General features: G+C 48.6%; 1 protein-coding gene across 1 annotated transcript in view; it reads left to right on the top strand.

Moving 5' to 3' along the window:
- The first annotated feature begins 2,768 nt into the window (after window positions 1-2,768).
- The window catches only part of TMEM255A (transmembrane protein 255A), a 51,261-nt gene continuing 33,816 nt past the window's right edge, over window positions 2,769-20,213 (top strand). The window contains exons 1-3 of the mRNA XM_047764847.1: window positions 2,769-3,060; window positions 9,697-9,839; window positions 18,898-18,960. Of these exons, the coding sequence (XP_047620803.1) occupies window positions 3,003-3,060; window positions 9,697-9,839; window positions 18,898-18,960 (264 nt within the window). The 5' untranslated portion in view covers window positions 2,769-3,002. The remainder of the gene's footprint in view (window positions 3,061-9,696; window positions 9,840-18,897; window positions 18,961-20,213) is intronic.

The raw sequence follows: 20,213 nt of genomic DNA, 5'->3' as shown, positions 1-20,213 counted from the left end.
GCTAACCAAGCAGTTTTATAGTAGCTTTCATTAGCATGAAAGACCTGTTCCTTCATCTAGGCGGCTCGCCTGTTGGTAAATTTTACTATGAGCTGATTTAGGCATAAAACCCACAAGTGTTTTGACGTGAAGAAAATCGGAATAGAGCCCATGAAAAATCACCTCTTGTTTGTGAATTGTCCAGCTTATTCTGAGTTCAAATCAACTTTCTTTTGGAGGAAAGGAGGTCTGTGTGCCAGGCTCGGTTGAAATGTGTGTGGGTTCCCCCCACCCCACCCCCGAGTTCCCATTGTAGTCCCTCCTCTTAGCCCAGATCCCCTGTCCAGACAAGCACACCATCTCTGGAGAGATCTGCTGTTGTCACTGCTGCTGGTTTCAAAGTCATTTTTCACTTGACTGAGAGCCTGCTGTGTCCCAAGTCCCATAGCGGTACCCTGAGACAGTACGGAGGAAATATACAGTACGCAGTTCTTTGAAATAGCCAGCCCCTCTAGTGCTTTTGAAAATCATGTTTCCTTTTCACACAGGATTCAGGAATCCAGATGTTGCATAAAGCAAGGCTCACCCCTATTAAGGGCACCTCACTGGTTTATGGCTTGGATCATCAAGGTCAAATTACATGCGCCTTCTGTGTCAACTGACAGGTAATGTGCTTCTCTCTAAAGGGAAAAGTCCTCCTTCTGTCCATTGAAGCCAGAGCAGTAACAAGTTTCTGTTTGGTTTCGTTAGGGATCTCTAGCCGTATGGTTGCTATTGGGGAGCCCAAATCCCCGAAGAAGGTGGAAAGCTGTCTTTTCCAGCCTGTATAAAAACCTCTTTTCTTCAAGGCTACTTTCACAGAAACAAAATCAACTAATTATGAAGTACTCCTGAGAAATCAGTGCTGGTTGCAGGAGTTCTTCACATTAAATATATGAAATATTTGGAGTGGGGGAAGGAAGAGACAAGTAAACAGAACTGAAGACAGGCCAAGGGTGTAAATATGGGCTTTCTTTCAGCCTCTGTGGAGCCAATGGAGACTCGATGACACATAAGCCAAACATGCTTACGACACACACCTCTACAGAAGTGGGCTTCTTGTCTCTATCTAGGACATAGATCACAGATTTCTAACCCGCATCTGTAGTGCAGGGCTGCTAATAATACCTGACACGGCCTCCAGTCTTGTCCCTGGGGGGCCCAAGTTCTTTACAAAAGGGCTTCCTTTTCAACCTTCAGGAAGCATCTTTTCTTCCTGTGGAAGATGGGATAGTGCAGTGTTCCACTTGGTTCCATTTCCTGGATAAGGAAACAAAGCCTTGCAGTAGGTTAGCCAGCCAGAGCTAGAAAGACTCAAGTGCCCTTCTTCATCCTATCCACTCTCAGGAGAGTTTTATACTTGACTTGGGGGTGTTTGGGGGGTGCACATGGAGAGAGGGTTGCAGCAGTCATTGGGGGAAGCGGCTAGAAGGAGATCTGGCAAAGCAGAACCTGGGAGCTCTCACTGGACAGAATGGATGCCTCCAAAAGGGTCAATTCCCTGGGATGCCAGGCCCATGGGGCTGAGTTTCCAGAAAGAGCCCACTGCTCTTCCCTTCCTCCCCTTCCACCTCCCTTGGTCACCAGGCAGATATCTCCAAGGAGGCACTCCAAGGAGGCCTCATCCTGTTCTGCCATTTGGGGGACCTCAGAACCACTCTCTGGGCTAACAGCATAGTGATTCCAGCCCAGTATCCTAATGTGGTCTGGAAGGATGGGTTGGGGAAGAACTTAGTGGTTCCCACCACAGCCCCAGTCTCCCTTAGCAAGCCCCGGTGGGTCTGTCGGCCATGACTTTCTCACTCTTTCCAACGCTACTTGTGTTTTCATCCTGCTGCCCCTGTTGGGGCTAATGAACTCCTCAGGTTTTCAAGATGCAATATAGAGTAGCATTTCTTTGCAGCTTCCATAGCAGGAAGAGTACTGACCTGGGAGTCCAAGAGATCTAGGTTCAAATCCCACCTCTGTCACTTAATAGCTGAGTGGGTATAGGAAATTTTCATCCCTTCTCTGAGACTCAGTTTCTTTATTTGTAAAATGGGGTTACTGATACCTCCTCTCCCTGCCTTGCATGACAGCTGTGGTGAGAAAACGAGATCCTTGACATAAAATCACCTTGAACAAAAGCCCAAACTCAGGTCCTGGTGCAGAGACTTATTTGCTTTAGCTGAATCTCCTTCTAGCTCTTAGGGGGCTGTTGGTTCTAGAATCCTCAGATCTGGTGAATAAGGCTGTGTTTCCTCGTTCCATCTCTGCATAATTTTATACACTCTAGTCACATCCCTTCCCAGCCTTCATCCTTCTAAAGAGTCTGCATTTGTTTAATCTATCTTCATATGGCAGCCCCTTCCACCATCCCCCATCCCCTTGATTATAGAGTGGCCCTTTTCTGGATCATCTCCAGCTCCATTATGTCATTCTGGAGGCACTAGGACCAAACCTGCACAAATGTGTGTGCGTCTCTGTGTGTGTGTGTGTTTTCTCAGCTCTGAATCTCTTACTCTGCCCCCTCCCCAGTTATAAATCCTAAAACAGGATCTTGCCCGAGACCCTCTCTCCAAACTACAGAGAAGGCCTGTCGGCCCCAGGCTGTAGCCTCCCCCTCTTTCTCTGCGCAGTCTTGGCCCCAAGGGGCTAAAACGGCTCCCTGTCTGGCTTGGGAGGCTGGGAGGTGAATAACTAGGATGGGGGGGCCGAGGGGGAGGGAGGAGGGGGGTCTTGCGCAAGCGCACGTCGCTGCTCGGACCGCCAATGCTGCTGCCTCCTGGAGCAGAGGGAGGCAGGAGAGGAGGGAGGGAGTAGAGGGGAAGGGAGGGGGAGGCGGCACTTGGGCTGCAGCTTGCAACCAGAGGCAGTCTCTCTCAGCTCTCGGGAGGGACGGGGAGCGGCAGCCGCGGAGTAGGATGCTCTGCGGGGCGCCCTGAGCCAGGGGCGCGTGAAGCAGCTTTGGGGGCCGGGGCCGGGGCCACAGGGCAGCTTTCACCATGCATCAGTCCCTGACTCAGCAGCGGTCCAGCGACATGTCCCTGCCGGATTCCATGGGTAAGTCTAGCCGCCCTTCCAAGGGGCGGCGGCGGCAAGGGGGAAATGCGCTCCCCCCGGGACTGCGGGCGCCCCGGCCGCCTCGGGAGCCTGGGGGCGGGAAGCAGGGGGGAGGGGGGGGGGTCCACGCACCCCAGCCCCAGGGGAGCGGCCCGGCGGGGGTGGGGGCGACGCTCGGAGATGCGAGCGCCCAGCTTGCGTCCGAGTGTCCGTGCCCCGGAGTGCGGGTGTGTGCGTGTCTGTGTGCGTGTGTCGACAGACTTGCAGCCGGTGGTAAATCCCAGCTATCTGGGGATCCAAACACTTCCCCGCAACCTGCGCCTTCGCTTTCCGTTCGACGCTCCCTCTTTGCAAAGTCCCCGTCACTTCTAAGTGCTCTTGACTAACGACAATTAGAAGAAACAGAGTCCTCGCCCCCTCCCAACTCTGTTGAAGCTGCCCTGAAATTCAGAGCTGCAGTGGGGCGGGGGGGGGGGGGGGGCTGACTTGCACCTCGCTGATGGGGGGGTTTGCGCAACCCTGGGGGATGGGCGGGGGGGGAGGAGGGGGGCTGGCAGGAGGGGAATTCCTGAGGAATCACTCAAGACAGCCCAGCCCCGCCGTCTGCAGCGGCAGGATCAACATTCCTTGAATTTGATTCCTAATTTTGCTCCAAAAGCACGGAATGTGCGTGAGTGTGAAAAAAAAAAAAAAAAAAAAGGTGGGGGGGATGGAGGAGACGAGTGAGAGCGCGAGAAAGAAAGAGCGAGCGCGAGCCCGCGCATCTTCTGAAGTCGCGCTTTTCCTCTCCGGGTGGAAGGGAGGGGGTGGGGGGAACCCACTAGCCTAATTTGGTTCAACACCTTTCCCCAGGAAAACCGGGGACAGCTATCTCCAGGTACCAACTTGGCTGCCCCTCGAAGCTGCTTTTTGGTAGTTATAAACAAACAAACCCCAGTCCCCCTCAGCTGTTAGACACCTTCCCAAGACCTATGATTTCGCTGGGTGGAGAAATTAATCGGGAGCCCAGGAGAGCGGGAGAGGATTGTCGAACCATGATCCCACCTAACCTTAAAATTCGCCTCGGATACACTTGAACAAAATCGAATTCTCTCCAACATACTTTACATTCGGCAAAATTCCTCCGTCCCGAATTCTTGTCATCCAATCTGCTCAGGTCTTCTCTGAAGAATTTGCGGGAACATCGAGGGGAGGGGGCGGGGAGAGGGCTGAAACCCTTGCTCGAGCTCCCTACTGCTTGCGAAAGACCCAGCCTCAACAGAATTCGTTCACTGGAGGGACCCCAGAAAGTGTTGTCTCCTGGCGAGTAGAAAGATCCGTATTTTCAATGGTTTTTCATATTCAGTATAAGAACTTACTGTTTATTTTTAAGGGCGTAGTTATTTGCAACGTGGTACAATTGAGGCCAAGGACTCGGGTCCGAATCCAGAACCCAGCAGTACCAGACTCCCCCCACCCCAGCCCAGCTCTCTCTCTCTCCAACACGCGCGCGCGCATACACGCGCGCACACACACACACACACACACACACACACAGAATGCACTCCTCACCTTGGCCAGCTGTGGCGCCAACGCAGCTCTGGCTACCCGCCGCCGAGCGATGCGCGAGGAAGGGCTGGGTGGAAGAGTGCGAGGCTTCGGCCACGCGCATCCCCGCAGCGGGCCACAACCACCTGCAAACCCGGCCGCCCGCGCCCTTCCGTCTGCCCCTGTGGGAGTGGACAGGTTAGGGGCCCGGCGCTTAAAGCGTTGTTCCTGGGCACCCTGCTCTGTGAGATGAAGAGAGTTCTTTCTTGGGCTCCCAGGGGCCCTTAGGCGATCGTGCGTTTCCCGAAAGATCTGCGCAACAAGATGAGAGGGCTTCTTCCAGCCCAGACTCGACACTGCGGGAAAAGAATCCCAGAGCCCATATGAACGCGGGAGCCCGCTCCACGCAGCCGCTTCGTAAAGTCTGCAGGCCCAGGACACTAGCAAATTTTCGAGTCGAGTGGTAACCCTGGGTTTCCAGAGTTTGGTCAGGGGAGTCTCTTCGGAGTTCCCTGGCGCTGGTCCCACACAGCCGAGGCCTGAATCAGCGTCTAGGCTACTTAGGAGCTACTCCCACTTAACTCAGCCCTGGCAACTGCCACCTTTCCCTGCATGGGGGGAGGGGAAGTGGGGTTGGGTGGGTTAGTGTTTCAGCTTCCAAGGGCAGCGTTTCGGTGGGGGGGGGGGGTGTCCCTCTACAGGCAGGACACCGCCACAGCCAAAACAGTAAAACATAAAGCACACAGACACACACTGCACCAAGGTGCCTGCACTCTGAGCCTGCTGGTTGGCTGAGGATGCGTGATTAGCCCAAGGCTGGGAGCGGAGCGGGCGCTCGGCTGGTCATTTGACTCCGGCGCTCCCTCATCGCCCCCCCTCCCAGCAGCCCCCCCCCATCTCCCTTTTGGCAACACTGCCCCCAGGCGCTGAGGCACCTCTACTACAGCAGGGCGCTTCTTCCCTCGCAAATAACACATTTGTAAATCACCGGTGGCTTTGGATGTCTCCGGTCCAAGAATTGCCCAAAGAGGGGGATTTCAGCACCTTTGAGGAAATGTTTGGGAGATTGGCAGAGCCTTGCGGCCCTTGTGTAGGCAACCACCTGTTTCCACGGATACTCAAGGCTGGGACTTCCTGGGACCCTCTCTGTGTGGCAAAGCTGACTCAGGTAAGCAAATCCTTATCCGTTCAAAGATCAGCCCAAAGGATTAGCCAATCAACAACAACACAGTGTGCACAGGAGAGGATACTGGGCCTTCTTTCTTGCTGCACTCTGACAGATTGCACACCCTATGATCAAGGGGGGAATCAAGAACATGTACAAGGTGAAAAAACAAGTGAGCAGAGAGAGGCGTCCTGCCTTCTGGCGACCCACACCTCAGTTCCTGTCAGATTCATAATCCTGGAAGTGGGGGACATCATATGGGTTGTGGACCAGACCCACAATTCCCATTGTTATTGTAACAGTTAGAATCAGTGTACTTACTAAGTGAGGTATCTGGGAACTCAGTGACACGAAATAATGAGTGATTAGAGTCGGGTGAGCTTGATCAAGAAAAACTTCTTGGAGGAGGTGAATTTTGATCAGGTTTCAGGGGAAGGGAGGGATTCCAAGACCGCAGTGCAGGTGGGGGCTCTGACGGGGTGGGGGGAACCGGGAGGAGGGAGAGGCTGGCTATATATTTGGAAGGGTGGAGACAGCAAATAATTGGGTGCTTCTAGAGCAGAGCCTCCTGGTCGTCAGGAATCTGGGGTGGAGGTGGGGCACTGCAGAGAGGGAGGGCTGCAGTAGTTCTGCAGGGAGGCTGCTGGGGGCGGAGGGGGGCAGGTGATGCCAGTGACGGGATTCAGACTCTCCCACTGCTGTTGGTTGCAGGGGTGGTTGTAGTTGTTGTCCAAACAGAAATATACTGGGTGCCAAGAAGGCAGGCTAGTGAGAGACATTGGGGTTGTGACACTAGTTGGCCAGAAGGCTTTTAGTTCCGGGGGGGGCCCTCAGGTGTACCCTATTTTAAAAAAATCAATTCTATGAATGTAACTGATATTAATTCACACAGTCCTCCCCCCACAGCCTTTTTGATTAGAAAGGAATCGATTCTGAGATGTTGCCTCTTGTTTATTCAACAAGTATTGACAGCTCACTAGGTATCAGACACTGTGGTGGGCACTGTTTTCAAATACCTGCTGCTTTATTTAAGTATCTCATGGTGTCCGAGGTTTTTTGATATGCTGACTTACTAAATAGAATCGGATGAGATGTTCCTGTGTTGATGGGAACACCTAAGGCCCCAAATTCGACCCTAATGTGAACAGAGCTCTGCTTCTCCCTTTTAAAATGAAACAACCACCAGGAAACTAGCCTCAGCAGACACAGTGAGCTGCCTTTTGGGAGCCTGGGCCACCCTTTCAGAGGACAGGTGTGTCTTGCTCTAAGTAGATGTGACATAAGTCAAATTGCCATTAAACATGAGTGGACAGGTGATTCTTCACTTTTCAAAAGGACTCATCCCGGGGTTCCTTAAAAGGGTCAGCTTTCCAAGTGCAACTAGAAATAAGTTCATTTTACCCAGTTTTAGTTCTTAGACTGTAAAATAAGGGGTGACTTCAAGGAGGGCCTGAGGGGACAGAGAATATTCAACCTGGTGAAGGGGGAGTTTTCTTAGGAATTTTAGCCAAAGCTCATCCCGTCTGGAGGCAAGGCCCCTGTGGAGCTGCAAGATCTCTGCCTGGGTTTCTCAACTGACTGGATTTTCAATTCAGGTTCAAAAGCAAGAGAAAAAAAAAAAAAAAGGATTTTCAAATGACACCATGTGGTTTGCTGAGTCACTTTTCTGACCCGGCTGCTGTGCTTTTAAGAGTTAGAGTGATATTTGCAAAGGAGACTCAGGAGCTGTGAATAAGATCAAAAGCCAGTTGGCAAGGAAAGAGAAGGCGAGTAATACTCCCAAATTTAGAAAGACCGTGTACACACGCTCCCCCAAATCTAGTCTCTAAGGCGACGTGTTTTCCGTGTGAGGTGTTGAGACACTTTCGTGTGTCACAAAGATACCCTTGGTGCGTCCAGACGTTCGTTCCCTCACTCCATTTTGCTAGTTAGGGGCCGGTAGGGCTTAGGTGGTGCAGAGTTGACACAGGAGAAAGGCAGGGGGAGGGAGGTGATGTTGGTAAGCTTATGTTAGAGCCCCTCTGGAGCCAAGTGGCAAATTCACTGAGAAGAGCTATCATGGAATGGACTTAGGGACCCTGGCGTAGAGACTATTGAGGGTCGGTGGAAATCTTAAGGAAGGATAACTAACCTTTAGATAAACAGGAGAAATAAATCCCTCCCCCACCACCCCTTCGCAGCCTGAGTCTCCAGCGTGTTGGCGGGCAGTCAGCTCCCTGTCTGCATCCCAAATAGCCCTCTCACACCGAGGGCCCTGAGGTCACAGGTGTCTCCCGCCTCCTGATGTTTTTACCCCTGGAGGCTGGACTCGGGGCCCCTGGAGAGGAGCCTCGGTTCCCACCTCTCTTTACCTCTCCTCCCAGGGTGCGATGTGGCCGCTTTCGTCTGTGGGTGCCTCTAAACGCCCAGGCCACGTCTACGTGTCCGTGTAAAATGGTCCTAGAATAGAGCCGTATTAGAAATGACCCTGATGAGTCACATCCCTCACTTTTGAGGCTGACGTCAGGGGAGAGACCGCCAGCCCCTCCCACCTCCCTTGGAGCCTTCGGCAGGGACCCAGGGACCGCACTGGGGGAGATGAGCAGGACGGTGGGGCTCGCCCAGGGTGGCACTCCTGCTGCTCTTCTTCCCTCGAGGACGGGGTACCTGCTGGGGGCTGCAGGGCCGCCCGCAGCCCCCTCCTCTCATCACCACCAGGCCTCCCCGGCTTGCTGATTTTCTCGCCTTCCTCCCCCTTCTTCCATCCCCTCTCCCCTCTTCCCAGTGGTGCAGTCTGGGCAGCTTCAATGGCAGCTGCTTCCTGAGGCTGCTTTGGGGCCTCCCAGAAGGACGGGGTCCTAGGAACAGTCCCGAGTGGCCTCTTTGAGGCCCATAAATAACAGCCAAGCCAGCTGGGTGGGCAATCCCAGCATAACAAGGCTCCCCACCCTTCATCCTCCCCCCTAGAGAACTGGACTCTCAGGCCAAGTCCTCCCAGTTGCTGATTTTTATGAGCACTCCTAGGTGGTAGCTCATCCCTGGCATTTCCTGGTGAGAACCCCCTCCCCGACCAGAGAAACTCATGTAGTGTGTTGAGCAGGGCTCCATTCCTTAAAAAAAGAAAGGTGAAAAGCGTGTCTAGATACCGTTTTTCTATCTGACTTAATAAGTCTGTTTTCGAAAAAAAAATATTGGTTTGCGCTATTATGTCTGATAAGCATTGAGTAGAAGAATGAGTTTCTCATCATTTGTATTTATGTCACCCTCGCATAAGCTTAAACACCGTAAGTTATAATCCTCTCCATCTGCTTCCCCGGATACATATCTTTGTGGACTAATGGCCTCCAAACACTTACTTTATTATACACATTTGTTATGTGGCACATCTCGCCAACACACCATTTTTAAATTTACACATGAGGTGGCAAATGTCAGAAATAAATGAGAAAAAAAAAAAAATCCCAGTACCTGGCTTGGTTCTGATATTTACACTGAAAATGAAATTTCGTATCTCTGGCTTATGAAAGAACTCTTCTCAGTTGCATATTGGCTTTAAAATATTTTTATTTAATACCACCACAGTACACTTTCCATTTATCATATGCCTTATAATTTGGCTTAAAAAAACCATTACACTAAGTGGGTATGACACATCTTTTATTGAATGCCAAAAGCACAAAAATTTGTTTAGGTTTTATGTAACTGGTGCAATTTCCTTCTGTTGTTTATTTTCAAACTGGAAATATATATATATATAAATTTTTAAGCTGGAAATATAATAGATATGATTGTAAACATAGCACCTGACAACTGCAGAAAACTAAAGCTCCCCATAATCCCACTCCCCAGAGATAGCCCCAGTTACCAGGTGGAGTAGGAAAGGAAAACCTTCCAAGTGATTTTTTTTCAAGTCTATCCCTTCTCTGGCCGAAATGAGCAATTTCACTTTCTCTGTGTGCTTTCAGGAGCCTTCAATCGGAGGAAAAGAAACTCCATCTATGTCACCGTGACTTTGCTTATTGTGTCCGTATTAATACTCACGGTGGGCCTCGCTGCAACCACCAGGACCCAGAATGTGACTGTTGGAGGTTACTACCCAGGAGTTATTGTAAGTATAAAAGGCATAGGTAGGTCTCGGCAGTTTGCTGGCTACAGACATTTGGTTCTACCCTGATAGTTTTCAATTCTGTTTGAGTTTTTGTGTTTGCTCAGTTTTCCGCCTTTGTAGTTCTCTACGTTTCTATAGAGAGGCAACTCTGGGCCCATTTAGAAGAGCACTGGAATAAGAATCAGGAAGCCCTGCTCCACCCCTAACAAACAGTGTGACCCTGAGCAAGTCATCTCACCACTAGGCCCTCAGCTTTCTGGTTGAGGAGGTGTTCCTAATTCGCAGTGTTAACCTTAGGCTGAGGTCCTGTCCTCTCTGGGCATCTGCTTGCCTATATGTAATAGAGGTCACCTGATCTTACCTGAAATCTGCCGACCCCTGCAGCCTGACAGTCTATGACCCACAGCACTGATCTGCCCTCCTACCACAAAGTGATCCTGCCCTCCTACCAGGAAAAATGTGGAATATTTACTCCTACAATTTGTGTCTTTATTCATTTACAAAGTATATACACGTTTGCCAAGCATAGAAAAATGGAAATTCAAAAATTAGGTAAAAACGAAATACTTGTTAATTTTTCATATCCTCATACTAACCCTAAAATGTCGAGGAATGAGATGTACTTGGCATGAAGTCTCATTAAAGGGAGTGGCTACAAATTTTTGTTTTCAACAACCTCCTGGATCATTTTGAATACTGGGGGCTTTCTCATCAGATATGCTTCGGTTGGCATTGGTGTCATTGTTTTTTAATGGCATCTCACAGTGTGGTTGACAACGAGCTCACCCGGAGTGGTCCACGTGTCAGCCCTGTCATTTTCTCTTTTTCTCCATGCTCGCTGGGCTTACAATATTAGGGTCATCTTCAACTTGTGGTTTCTTTTTTTTTTTAACTCGTCGTTTCTCAACAGGAGTCTTTCCAAATGACTTATCCATTTTGTTGGATCAAGTTTAGTTAAGACCAGAGAAGACTATCCAGAACTGCCCTCAACTTCCCTCCCTGCCTAGCTCCTCGGAATGTGTCCTCCTCTCTGCCAGGATAGCTGGCCTTGTCACCTGACATTCACACCGAGGGAGGGCGCCAGTGACAGTCTGTTTATTGAATATTTGTAACTTGTCGTTTCTTATTCTTTTAGATAAACAAAAATCAGGAAACAAGAGTTCGAATCGTTTCCTTCCATACTGCAGTGGGTTGTTTTCCCCATCCCTGGGCTGCATGCAGTCCGCTATGGAAACTGCCGAACACTTTGCCACGCCAAAGCTCATTTTCTGTCAAGTCCTCATGCAGCATACTTTACATGCATACCATTTCGTTGGTCAGTTATACCTCAGTCAAGCTGGGGAAAAAGGAAAGAAAAAGGAAACCAAGCCAAAACCTCCTTTAGATCTACACACACTGCTGTTGCACCCAAAACCCTAACTCTAGAGGTTGGATCATATGTTGAATTTTGAATAGCAATTAAATGACTCCCCAGTTGGAACTGCTAGAGAGCAGGAAGGACGTTTCGGATGGTTCTTTTTAAAATTGCATTATTATTATTATTATTATTTTAACATTTTAGGTTAGTGAAGAGGTCAGACATTATTTGGTGTTTTGTTTCTTTTCTTTCTCGCGGGCGCGCTCTCTCTCTTTTGGAGTGTTGGGGTTGAAGAGAGAAGCAGAGGAAAGGGAAGAGATTAAAGATGGATGCCTTTGACAAGCCAGTGCAGTGAGTGGCCAAGCCTGACGCCTGTTGCCTAGGTCACCGATTCCACAGTCGGCCTCTTCAATAGCCTGAGAGCCAGCCTGACGTGGGCTCCCAGCAGCTGAAGGCCCTGCTCCCCGCCCCGCCCGACCCCGCCAGCCTGAGAAGTTCCTTCCCCGCTCTTGGGTCAGCAGGGCTCCCCCCTAGCCGAGGGCAGGTGTCCCACAGACACCAGTTGGTGCCCTCTGACAAGCATGTGATGTGAGAGCTCACCCCGTCCCCTTCCTGTGGTGAGGCAAGAAAACCAGTCGTCAGCAGAATTGGGTTTTATTTTTAAACACAAGGGGGGGGGGGACGGAGGAAGGGGGGGTAAGATGGCATTTTGATGGCTTGGGAGAGCAATTTATAGGGTCTGCGTGACTTTGTGGGCCTCAGGTAGCTGCATTTAGTAAAAGATTTCTGGCTGATGTGCAAATACTCAAGCCAAGATTCAGACTCTCTCTGGGTGAGGGGAAGGTATTTTCCATGTCATTTAAGAGTAGCAACTGCTATTCATGCACAGTGCCTCTGAACCTTCTCTGTAGAATATCTGCCAGTGGGTGGCTGGGTTGGAATACATTAACAAAGGAAGGAGGGCGCGTGATTGTTGTTATTCGAGTACCTGATGTTCAGCTAGCACTGGAAGTTAAAGCAGTGGGGGCGTGTGTCTGTGCGTGTGTCTCGTAAGACCTAATGTGGAAATGTTACCCGGAGAGCTGAGAGCCAGCCCTAGCAGTGTGCCCTATGGTTTAACCTTAAAAAATGTGCTTTTAGACTTCCTGTAGCTTGTTTCTTCAAAATGAGTTTTAATTATAGAAAGTGCAGAGGGAAAAGACTGCAGGTTGAGAGGCAGAAAAATCCATTCGAGTTTATAGGTCAGATCCTGTTGTAACAAATACAATGACGACTCGCCTCTGAAACAATAAAAGCCTGCAGATCCAGAGTTATCTGGGATTGGGGTGCTTTCACTCAGTGAATAGCTGGGTTATTAGAGAGGTACTGTGTAAACTCTAAGCCAGTGGTTTCCCCACCGTGGTGTGTATTTTAATAAACACCCCAGGGGAGTCTAATGCAGGCGGGTCAGAGACCACCTGAAGAATTAAAACACAATAAGTACGATTAGTAAAGCCAGAGTAGCATCACGTGGCGTTTTCACATTCTGTACTTCAGATTGGTCGGCTTGAATATAAATGACCATGGTAGAGATTTGTGAAAAAATGTCAGATTATTTGGAATGCTGCTGTTTGGGGACTCTGGTTAAATGCGTACATGAGAATTCCAAATTTTAAGGTGGACAAATTAGGGAGCAGTTGTTAGATTAAAAGAATACTTACCATACAATTCATTTAAATACTGAGATCTCAAGCATTGAAAACTATGATTGTATCTGCATAACTCTGAGTCACGCGAAATTTTCTGAGACATCTTTATTTTGCCAGATGAGATGCCCTGTGCAATGAGGTGTATTATGATAGGATGTTAGCTACTCTACTTGAGCTAGAATGTGACATCATCATCCTAAAACACGTATACAACAGGCATCCTTAAAGATGTGCTAGGAGTTCCCGTCGTGGCGCAGTGGAAACAAATCCGACTAGGAACCATGAGGTTGTGGGTTCAATCTGTGGCCTCGCTCAGTGGGTTAAGGATCTGGTATTGCTGTGAGCTGTGGTGTAGGTCACAGACGTGGCTCAGATCTAGCGTGGCTGTGGCTGTGGTGTGGGCTGGCAGCTGTAGCTCTGATTAGATCCCTAGCCTGGTGAACCTCCATATGCTGCAAGTGAGGCCCTAAATAAATAAATAAATAAATAAATAAAGGTTATACTCTATTTAGAGTTATTTAAAAAATGTGCTAATCTGTCCAGGCTGAACTATACAATTTTAAAATAATTAAAACCAACACAGAAAGACTGGCTTAGGATTGTCCTTACAGTCCTCAGATATTGACATATCATGTTCCAGAAGAGCTCCAGTGAGCTTTCTACTCTGGAGGCCTTAAAAAGCAAGCACCTTGGTTGTATGAAGCTGGAAAAGGCAGGGGAGAGAGCCTGCTCCTTCTCTTTAACTCGAACCTTAGGTCCAGGACAGTGAGGCCTCTAAATGTGTTTCCCATGCAACCCACAAGATGGAGTTGGCCACCTGATCAGTGCTGAAAGCCTTTTCCATGGCACCCTGTCCCCCAGCTGTTGTACTGCTAGGGACCACATCAGCCTGGGTTTTCTTTCAGGAAAGAAACCGGAAGTTTTTGCCCTGCTTCCCAGGCGGGGGAGGTGGGCTAGGTTAGTTGAAATTACATCAGCATCGTCACCATGGGGTAGTAGGAGGCAGAGACACTAGGGATGGTTCAAAACAATCAGCAGCTCAGAAAGCTTCTCTAGGCCAGTGTGGCTTCAGCTTCACACGTGAAGACTCTTGATATTTCCAACAAAGTTTTGACTAACGGGAATGCCCAGGAAATACAAGGAGGTCTGGATAGTGGGATTTTGTGATTTATTGTGAATTAGGCAGAATTTTTTTCTACCTCGTGTTGGAAATGTTTCTATAAGATCATTCTAAAGTTCCTAGCTTAGTAAGCACATTTCAAAGATGAGACCTGAGTCTTGATTTGCTAGATAAGATTACCCTTCATTGGCCTCCTGTGCCCCCTTAGCATTGTGATTCACAGCTCTCTAAAGGCGCCCTCGGCCTGGTCTCTGTACCTCTCTTGCCAAAATTGTTAATTCACAGTCCCCTGAACACAGCTTGGCTGGAACATCCTTCCTGGGCTCTCTCTGTTTATCTAAATGCTCTGTCCTCCCCCACCCTAAGGACACAGCTGGGCATCTCCCCACTGCTAGGGTCTACAGTGGTGTCTGCCATCTTTGAACTCCCGACCACAGGTCCCCTATACTCATGGTTCTTGGAAAAGACTTAACACTCTGCTTTGTGGGATGTTGGGCTATATTCTCATTTAGCTGTGTTTATACAGGTCTCCAATTCCTCATCTGAACCCTTGGGCCAAATGTGTTTGCAAATTTAGACTTTTTTTTTAAATTTCAGAAGGATAACATATTATCTGACAACCCAGGGGAGTCTTGAGATGCACCCCATAATCAAGCACCTTCATCTTTTTTCAGTAAATTGATTTTTACACTAAGTAGATAAACATAAAATCACCTCACATCAGTTCAAGATCAGGTTTTGCCACCAAGTTGGTTACAAAAAAACCCTTTTGCTTTTAAGAGCTTTGTGGATTTCAGGATTACAGAAGGAGATTGTGGACCCCTTTACCTAATACAGGTCCTCGAGGCTGAGTCTCTTTGGTCTTGGCCCTACTTCCTGGTCTCTGAATCGCAGGTCTAGCACAGTGCCTGCCAGAGTATATGTCCAATTAATACTTATTGAATGATTAGTCCTTTTGAGCCTCTGCCCCAGTGGATGGGGAATAGGCATGGGTTATAGGGTACAGCCTAAAAAGGGCCCTTGAATCTGACTGATTTCTAATGATTTGTCTTTTTTTTTTTTCTTCTACAAGTGGAGGGCAGCCAAAACAAAGCAAACTAGTTATTTGTTCAGGTAACGGGGAATTAGGATGGAGGTCCAAAGGTCTGAACATACCATGATTCCATGCTGTTCTCAAGGGAGGACCACACAGCTTACCTTTCTGACGCCTCAGGAGAGCAAACAGTGGGCTAGAAGCCGCTGCCCATTTTCAGGAAGTTCTGTTGATTTTTCCTTCTTTACTTTCACCCCCTCAGCTCTTCCTCAAATAGGACTTCTTGCTCCATTCCTGCAGAGACCTTCTTCCCTGGGGGGCAGTGGTAAAGGTCACTATTCTGCTAACCCTGGCCACACACTCAGCACAATGTGGCTGGAAGAACACCAGCTGTTAGGGGAACTTCAGTCAGGGGAGTTAGTCAGGGGAGCTGTTAGTCAAGGGAGCTAACTAGTCCTGGTCCTGCTATGAACTTGTGGTAAGAGGGGACGTGTCCATATAATTCTCTAGGCCTCCACTTTGCTGTCTATCAAATGGGAGTGCTACAGGCTCCCCCAAACTCCGTAACATAACGTGGAGGGCAGGTGCTTCTTTAAATTCAAATTCTTTCAAATGGCAGGTAGTTTTAATGACACGGGGAAGTTCTTCAAGCTGTCACCCAGATGAGTGAACTCTTCCAGCCAGAACTCAATTGGTATAAGTTCCCCATCTGGTGAACTCCGCCTATCTTTGACCTCATTTAAAAATGTCTCCTCCGGAATTCCCTTCGTGGCGCAGCGGTTAACGAATCCGACTAGGAACCAAGAGGTTGCGGGTTCGGTCCCTGGCCTTGCTCAGTGGGTTAACGATCCGGCGTTGCCGTGAGCTGTGGTGTAGGTTGCAGACGCGGCTCGGATCCCGCGTTGCTGTGGCTCTGGCGTAGGCCGGTGGCTACGGCTCCGATTGGACCCCTAGCCTGGGAACCTCCATATGCCGCGGGAGCGGCCCAAGAAATAGCAAAAAAAAGACAAAAAAAAAATGTCTCCTACTCTGCGAAATCTTAGAACCACCATCTATTTAGCAGCCTACCTTATGCAGGTCATGCTGTGTACATACCTTATCTCAGGTAATCCTCACAGCAGTCCCGTGTGGTAGCTACCATTATGATCCCATCTTAGGGATGAGGAAACTGAAGTGCGGAATGATGGAAGACTTAGCCCAAGATCACATCGTTTGTAAGTAGCAGAGCCAAGAATGTAATACAAAATGGATTATTCTTTGCTCCTGTATTTCTTTGTGCCTCGCCTGTGGTCCTTGACCCACAGTCTGTGCGTCGTGCACTAGACTATCAACTCCTTGAGGGCAGAGGCCATGTCTTCTTATTTATCTGGCAAAAGTACTCAGTGAGTGTTAGAAAATGGACTTGGAGTGGAACAGAAATGGAATGGAAGGCAAGGGGAGGGAACTGGCTGGCCTGGGATTTCCAGCCCCAGAGCACCTTGTCTTTCCAGCCGGTTTCATGAGGCTTCACCCCACCTCTTCCGGTCACCGGCATCAGAGCGTTATTTGAGAGTGTCAGGAATAGTGAGTGTGTTGCTTCCTGTCTTAAGGCAAAGACTGCTGTCGGGGCTCAGAAGACATTCAGTGAATATCTGTGGAAACAGATGAACCACTCACTAAAATGACTAATTCTCCATGTAAGAAGCTGCCTCTGACTTTCTTTCAATCTCCACCAATGGCCCAGAGTGTCAGAAGCACAGGCTATTCATGGAATTATTCTTGAAAAATAAAAGCTGTGGAACATATTTGAAAGGGGAGATAGGATAGAATATGAAACTCTTATGAAATAGAGCAAATAATGATAGGATTTTCCAGCTCAAATCAGGTTAGAGCTGCTCAAAAGTAGAATGTCTTTAAAAATAGTAATAACAAGCACTAGAATAACTCATATTTACCGAGTACTCACTGTGCCAGGGCCTGTGCAAAGTTCTTGGACTGTACCATCCTGGCTAACCCTGACAAAACCCTGTAAGACAGCCACTACTGTAGTCCCCATTTTCCAGCTAAGGAAAGTGAGGTTTAGCGATAGCAGTTTGTTCAAGGTCTCACAGACACAAGTGGAAGAGCTGGGGCTAGAAGCCAGGCTAGTCTGATGACCAGGTTTTTGTTTGTTTGTTGTCTTCTAAGAACCGCACCTGCGGCATATGGAAGTTCCCAGGCTAGGGGTCTAATCAGAGCTGTAGCTGCCCGCGTACACCACAGCCACAGCAACGCCAGATCCACGCCAGGTCTGCAACCTGCACCACAGCTCATGGCAACACTATCTCCTTAACCCACTGAGCAAGGCCAGGAATCGAACCTGTATCCTCATGGATACTAGGTCCGGTTCGTTACTGCTGAGCCATGATGGGAACGCCTGATGACCAGGTTTTAATCACTATACTTTATCATAAGATATTTTAATTGCATTTTTTTCTGCACCTGGGGCATGTGGAAATTCCTAGGCCAGGCATTGAATCTGCACCACAGCAGTGACAATGCCGGATCCTTAACCGCTACACTACCAGGGAGCTCCTTAATTACATTTCAAATAAGACCAGGTGGGAGACAGGCATAGTTTAACTGCCGAGTGAGGATGCCCTCGGTAGAGTCTTGCATGGCCAGGGAGACACCCTTACGCTCTCCAGCTACTATTTCCCAAGAGGGGTTGCTGGCTGAGTGGTCCTGCAAGATGAGTCCTTGGAAATTTGTTTTCATTCCTTCCCTTCATTCTTTTCCATTCTTGGGTTTCTGAGACAACCATCCAGTCCCCCTACACTTACCCCACTAAGGTCCTACCCAACCCTGGGTCCATTAGATTTCCAAACCTAAGTGTAAGGCTTGGTGGCGGGGCTCAGACTGAAATAGACGCCCCTGTGAGCCGAGGCAAGGCTGCAGATGGAAAGCCAGATCATTAGGGAGGCTCAAGAGAAGTGGAACTACATCATTGGACTTGTGTTAAGATTGATTGGTCCCTTCCCACCACTTTTTACTTGTTCCACTTTCATACCTGTCAACAGCCCTCGGTTAGTGGTCGTTTTCAGCTGCGAGCGTCAGACTCAATCCACTAATGGCAGAACTGAGAGGAAAGTGGGATCTGCTGCGCGGAGCCAGCATCCCAGCCACTTAGACAGGGAAATTGTTTTTCAGGGTTTTACACTGCCATTTCTGTTCACCCTTTAATGAATGCTTTCTGTCCATAAATGAAGCAGAGATAGAAGAAGAGGTGAATAAGTGCTAATGTAAATTGCAGTGGGTCAACCACAAATACAGGCTTTCCAAAAAATAGTTCTTTTGCGGGGCGGGGGTGGGGGGGGGGGCCCGGTAAGTCTAAGTTAAGGTGCTTACTTGCTGATTTCTAAAATACTTCCTGGGTTTGATTAGTGTGCCAGGTGCATCAAAAATTGCTATTTCAGACCTTTATTTTGTAATTCGTGCATCAGGGTAGAAGGTCTCTTTGCAAATGAAAGATAAAGATCAGAATATAATGCGTGCTTTTCACCATTATCTGTCTCATACTGACTCACTAGTCACATGCTACGTGATAGATATTGAAATTGAAGTAAGCAGTCTCTGAAAAGCTATGGCTGACTTTTAATTTTAGCTTTTGGGCACATGCCTTTCTTTTTAGGTGTGATTCATATCTCCAGGGAAAAATTGTCAAATTGTGGGAGAAATACTTTCCTTGTTCATACTTTGTATTTGTGTGAGTAGCAGCTGCAAAGTTTCAGCAGCTATACCCCAGGTATTTTGTTATCCGGAATGGGGTCCCGGAGCGGGACTAATCACACACTCAGGCTGGCTGTCTTCCCACATGCTATGTATGCCTTGTTGCTTTGCAGCTCGGCTTTGGATCATTCCTCGGAATCATCGGATCAAACCTCGTAGAGAACAAACGGCAGATGGTAAGTTTTCATCGCTGCGGAGTCAAATTCATCATCCGAAAAAGTTCAATATTTCTATAGATAAGTAACACATTCCTTACAGTGGCCCAAATGGGGCCTCTAAGAAAAAGTTACTTTGACTTTTCTTCTAAGCCTCCAGGGAACTTGTTTAAAGTGACCCTGTCATGTGCGGCTTGATCTCACCTTGCCTGATGCTGCCTCAGTGGCCCAGCTCGCCTCCTTAAGCCACAGGGATAGGCAAATCTGCATCTTGCCCTTCACTTTGCTTCTCATCCCCAAAGGAGTGTGCCAGCCTATCTGGTCAGGTCATTGTCCCTTCCTACACCCCCTTTGCTTCTCCAGTTTCCACTGCCACAGCCCTGGCTTCCTGACAATTCTCACATGTTCCTCTCTGATGCATAATCTTTGGGGAAGTTTTTGCAGAGGGTTCCTTCCTTTTAGGAAATTCCAATCTGGGGGCCTTTAATAAACAATATATTGGGGGCAGAGGAAGCCAAAATAAAATTACGAAGCCAACCTTAAGTATTTCCATCACCCATAGTTCAAAGCTAAGTATGTGGTAAGGTCCAGGGGGAGGGGAAGCATATAGCGGGAGGTCAGACTTACAAAGTTCTGTGCCCTAATGGGGGCCCACAAGGGCAAGCTGTTGTATTTTCCTGCTTCAGCCTGAGAAGACTTCCTAGAGGGCAAGAGACGGAAGTACAGACCGAATTGCAAGCGTATGGCAGCGTATTGCAGTTTTATAGGCTTGTAAATCACGATGCCTGGTGAGTGGTCAGATGGTGGACTGATTAGGCTCCCCCTGTACAAGTCTCTATGGCATCTAGACTCTGATAATGGGGTCTATTTAACAGCAAGTTTAATCAGATATTGTAATAGCTCCAGGGACAGAGAACTCTAACCATATGTTCTCCCCCAGCCATGTGGGGAATTGCCCTCAGGGGGGTTCTGATAGTTCCCTTCTTCCATTTCACCTGGGCTCTCCTGCTGCCAGTGGTGTTTGCACTTTGAGTTTAAATTATTCAGATTAACAGGGGAGTTCTAATTGTAGAGCCGATCATAGCATAGCTAATAATGCCAATTTCATGACATTGTTCATCCATTATTTACCAATTCTCTGCAGTGCTGTGAAGTGAGATTTATGGGGCAAAGTTTCTGAACAACTCCCAAAGGAGATCAGTGTTTGCTCCTAGCCTATTGAGACAGGAGAACCTTGGGGTGGCCTTGACTTTGATTTCCTCCTCCTCCCTGGA

This window comes from Phacochoerus africanus, chromosome X (genome assembly GCF_016906955.1).
Source record: "Phacochoerus africanus isolate WHEZ1 chromosome X, ROS_Pafr_v1, whole genome shotgun sequence".
NCBI classification, from domain to species: domain Eukaryota; kingdom Metazoa; phylum Chordata; class Mammalia; order Artiodactyla; family Suidae; genus Phacochoerus; species Phacochoerus africanus.
This window is presented reverse-complemented; position numbering and strand designations above follow the sequence as displayed.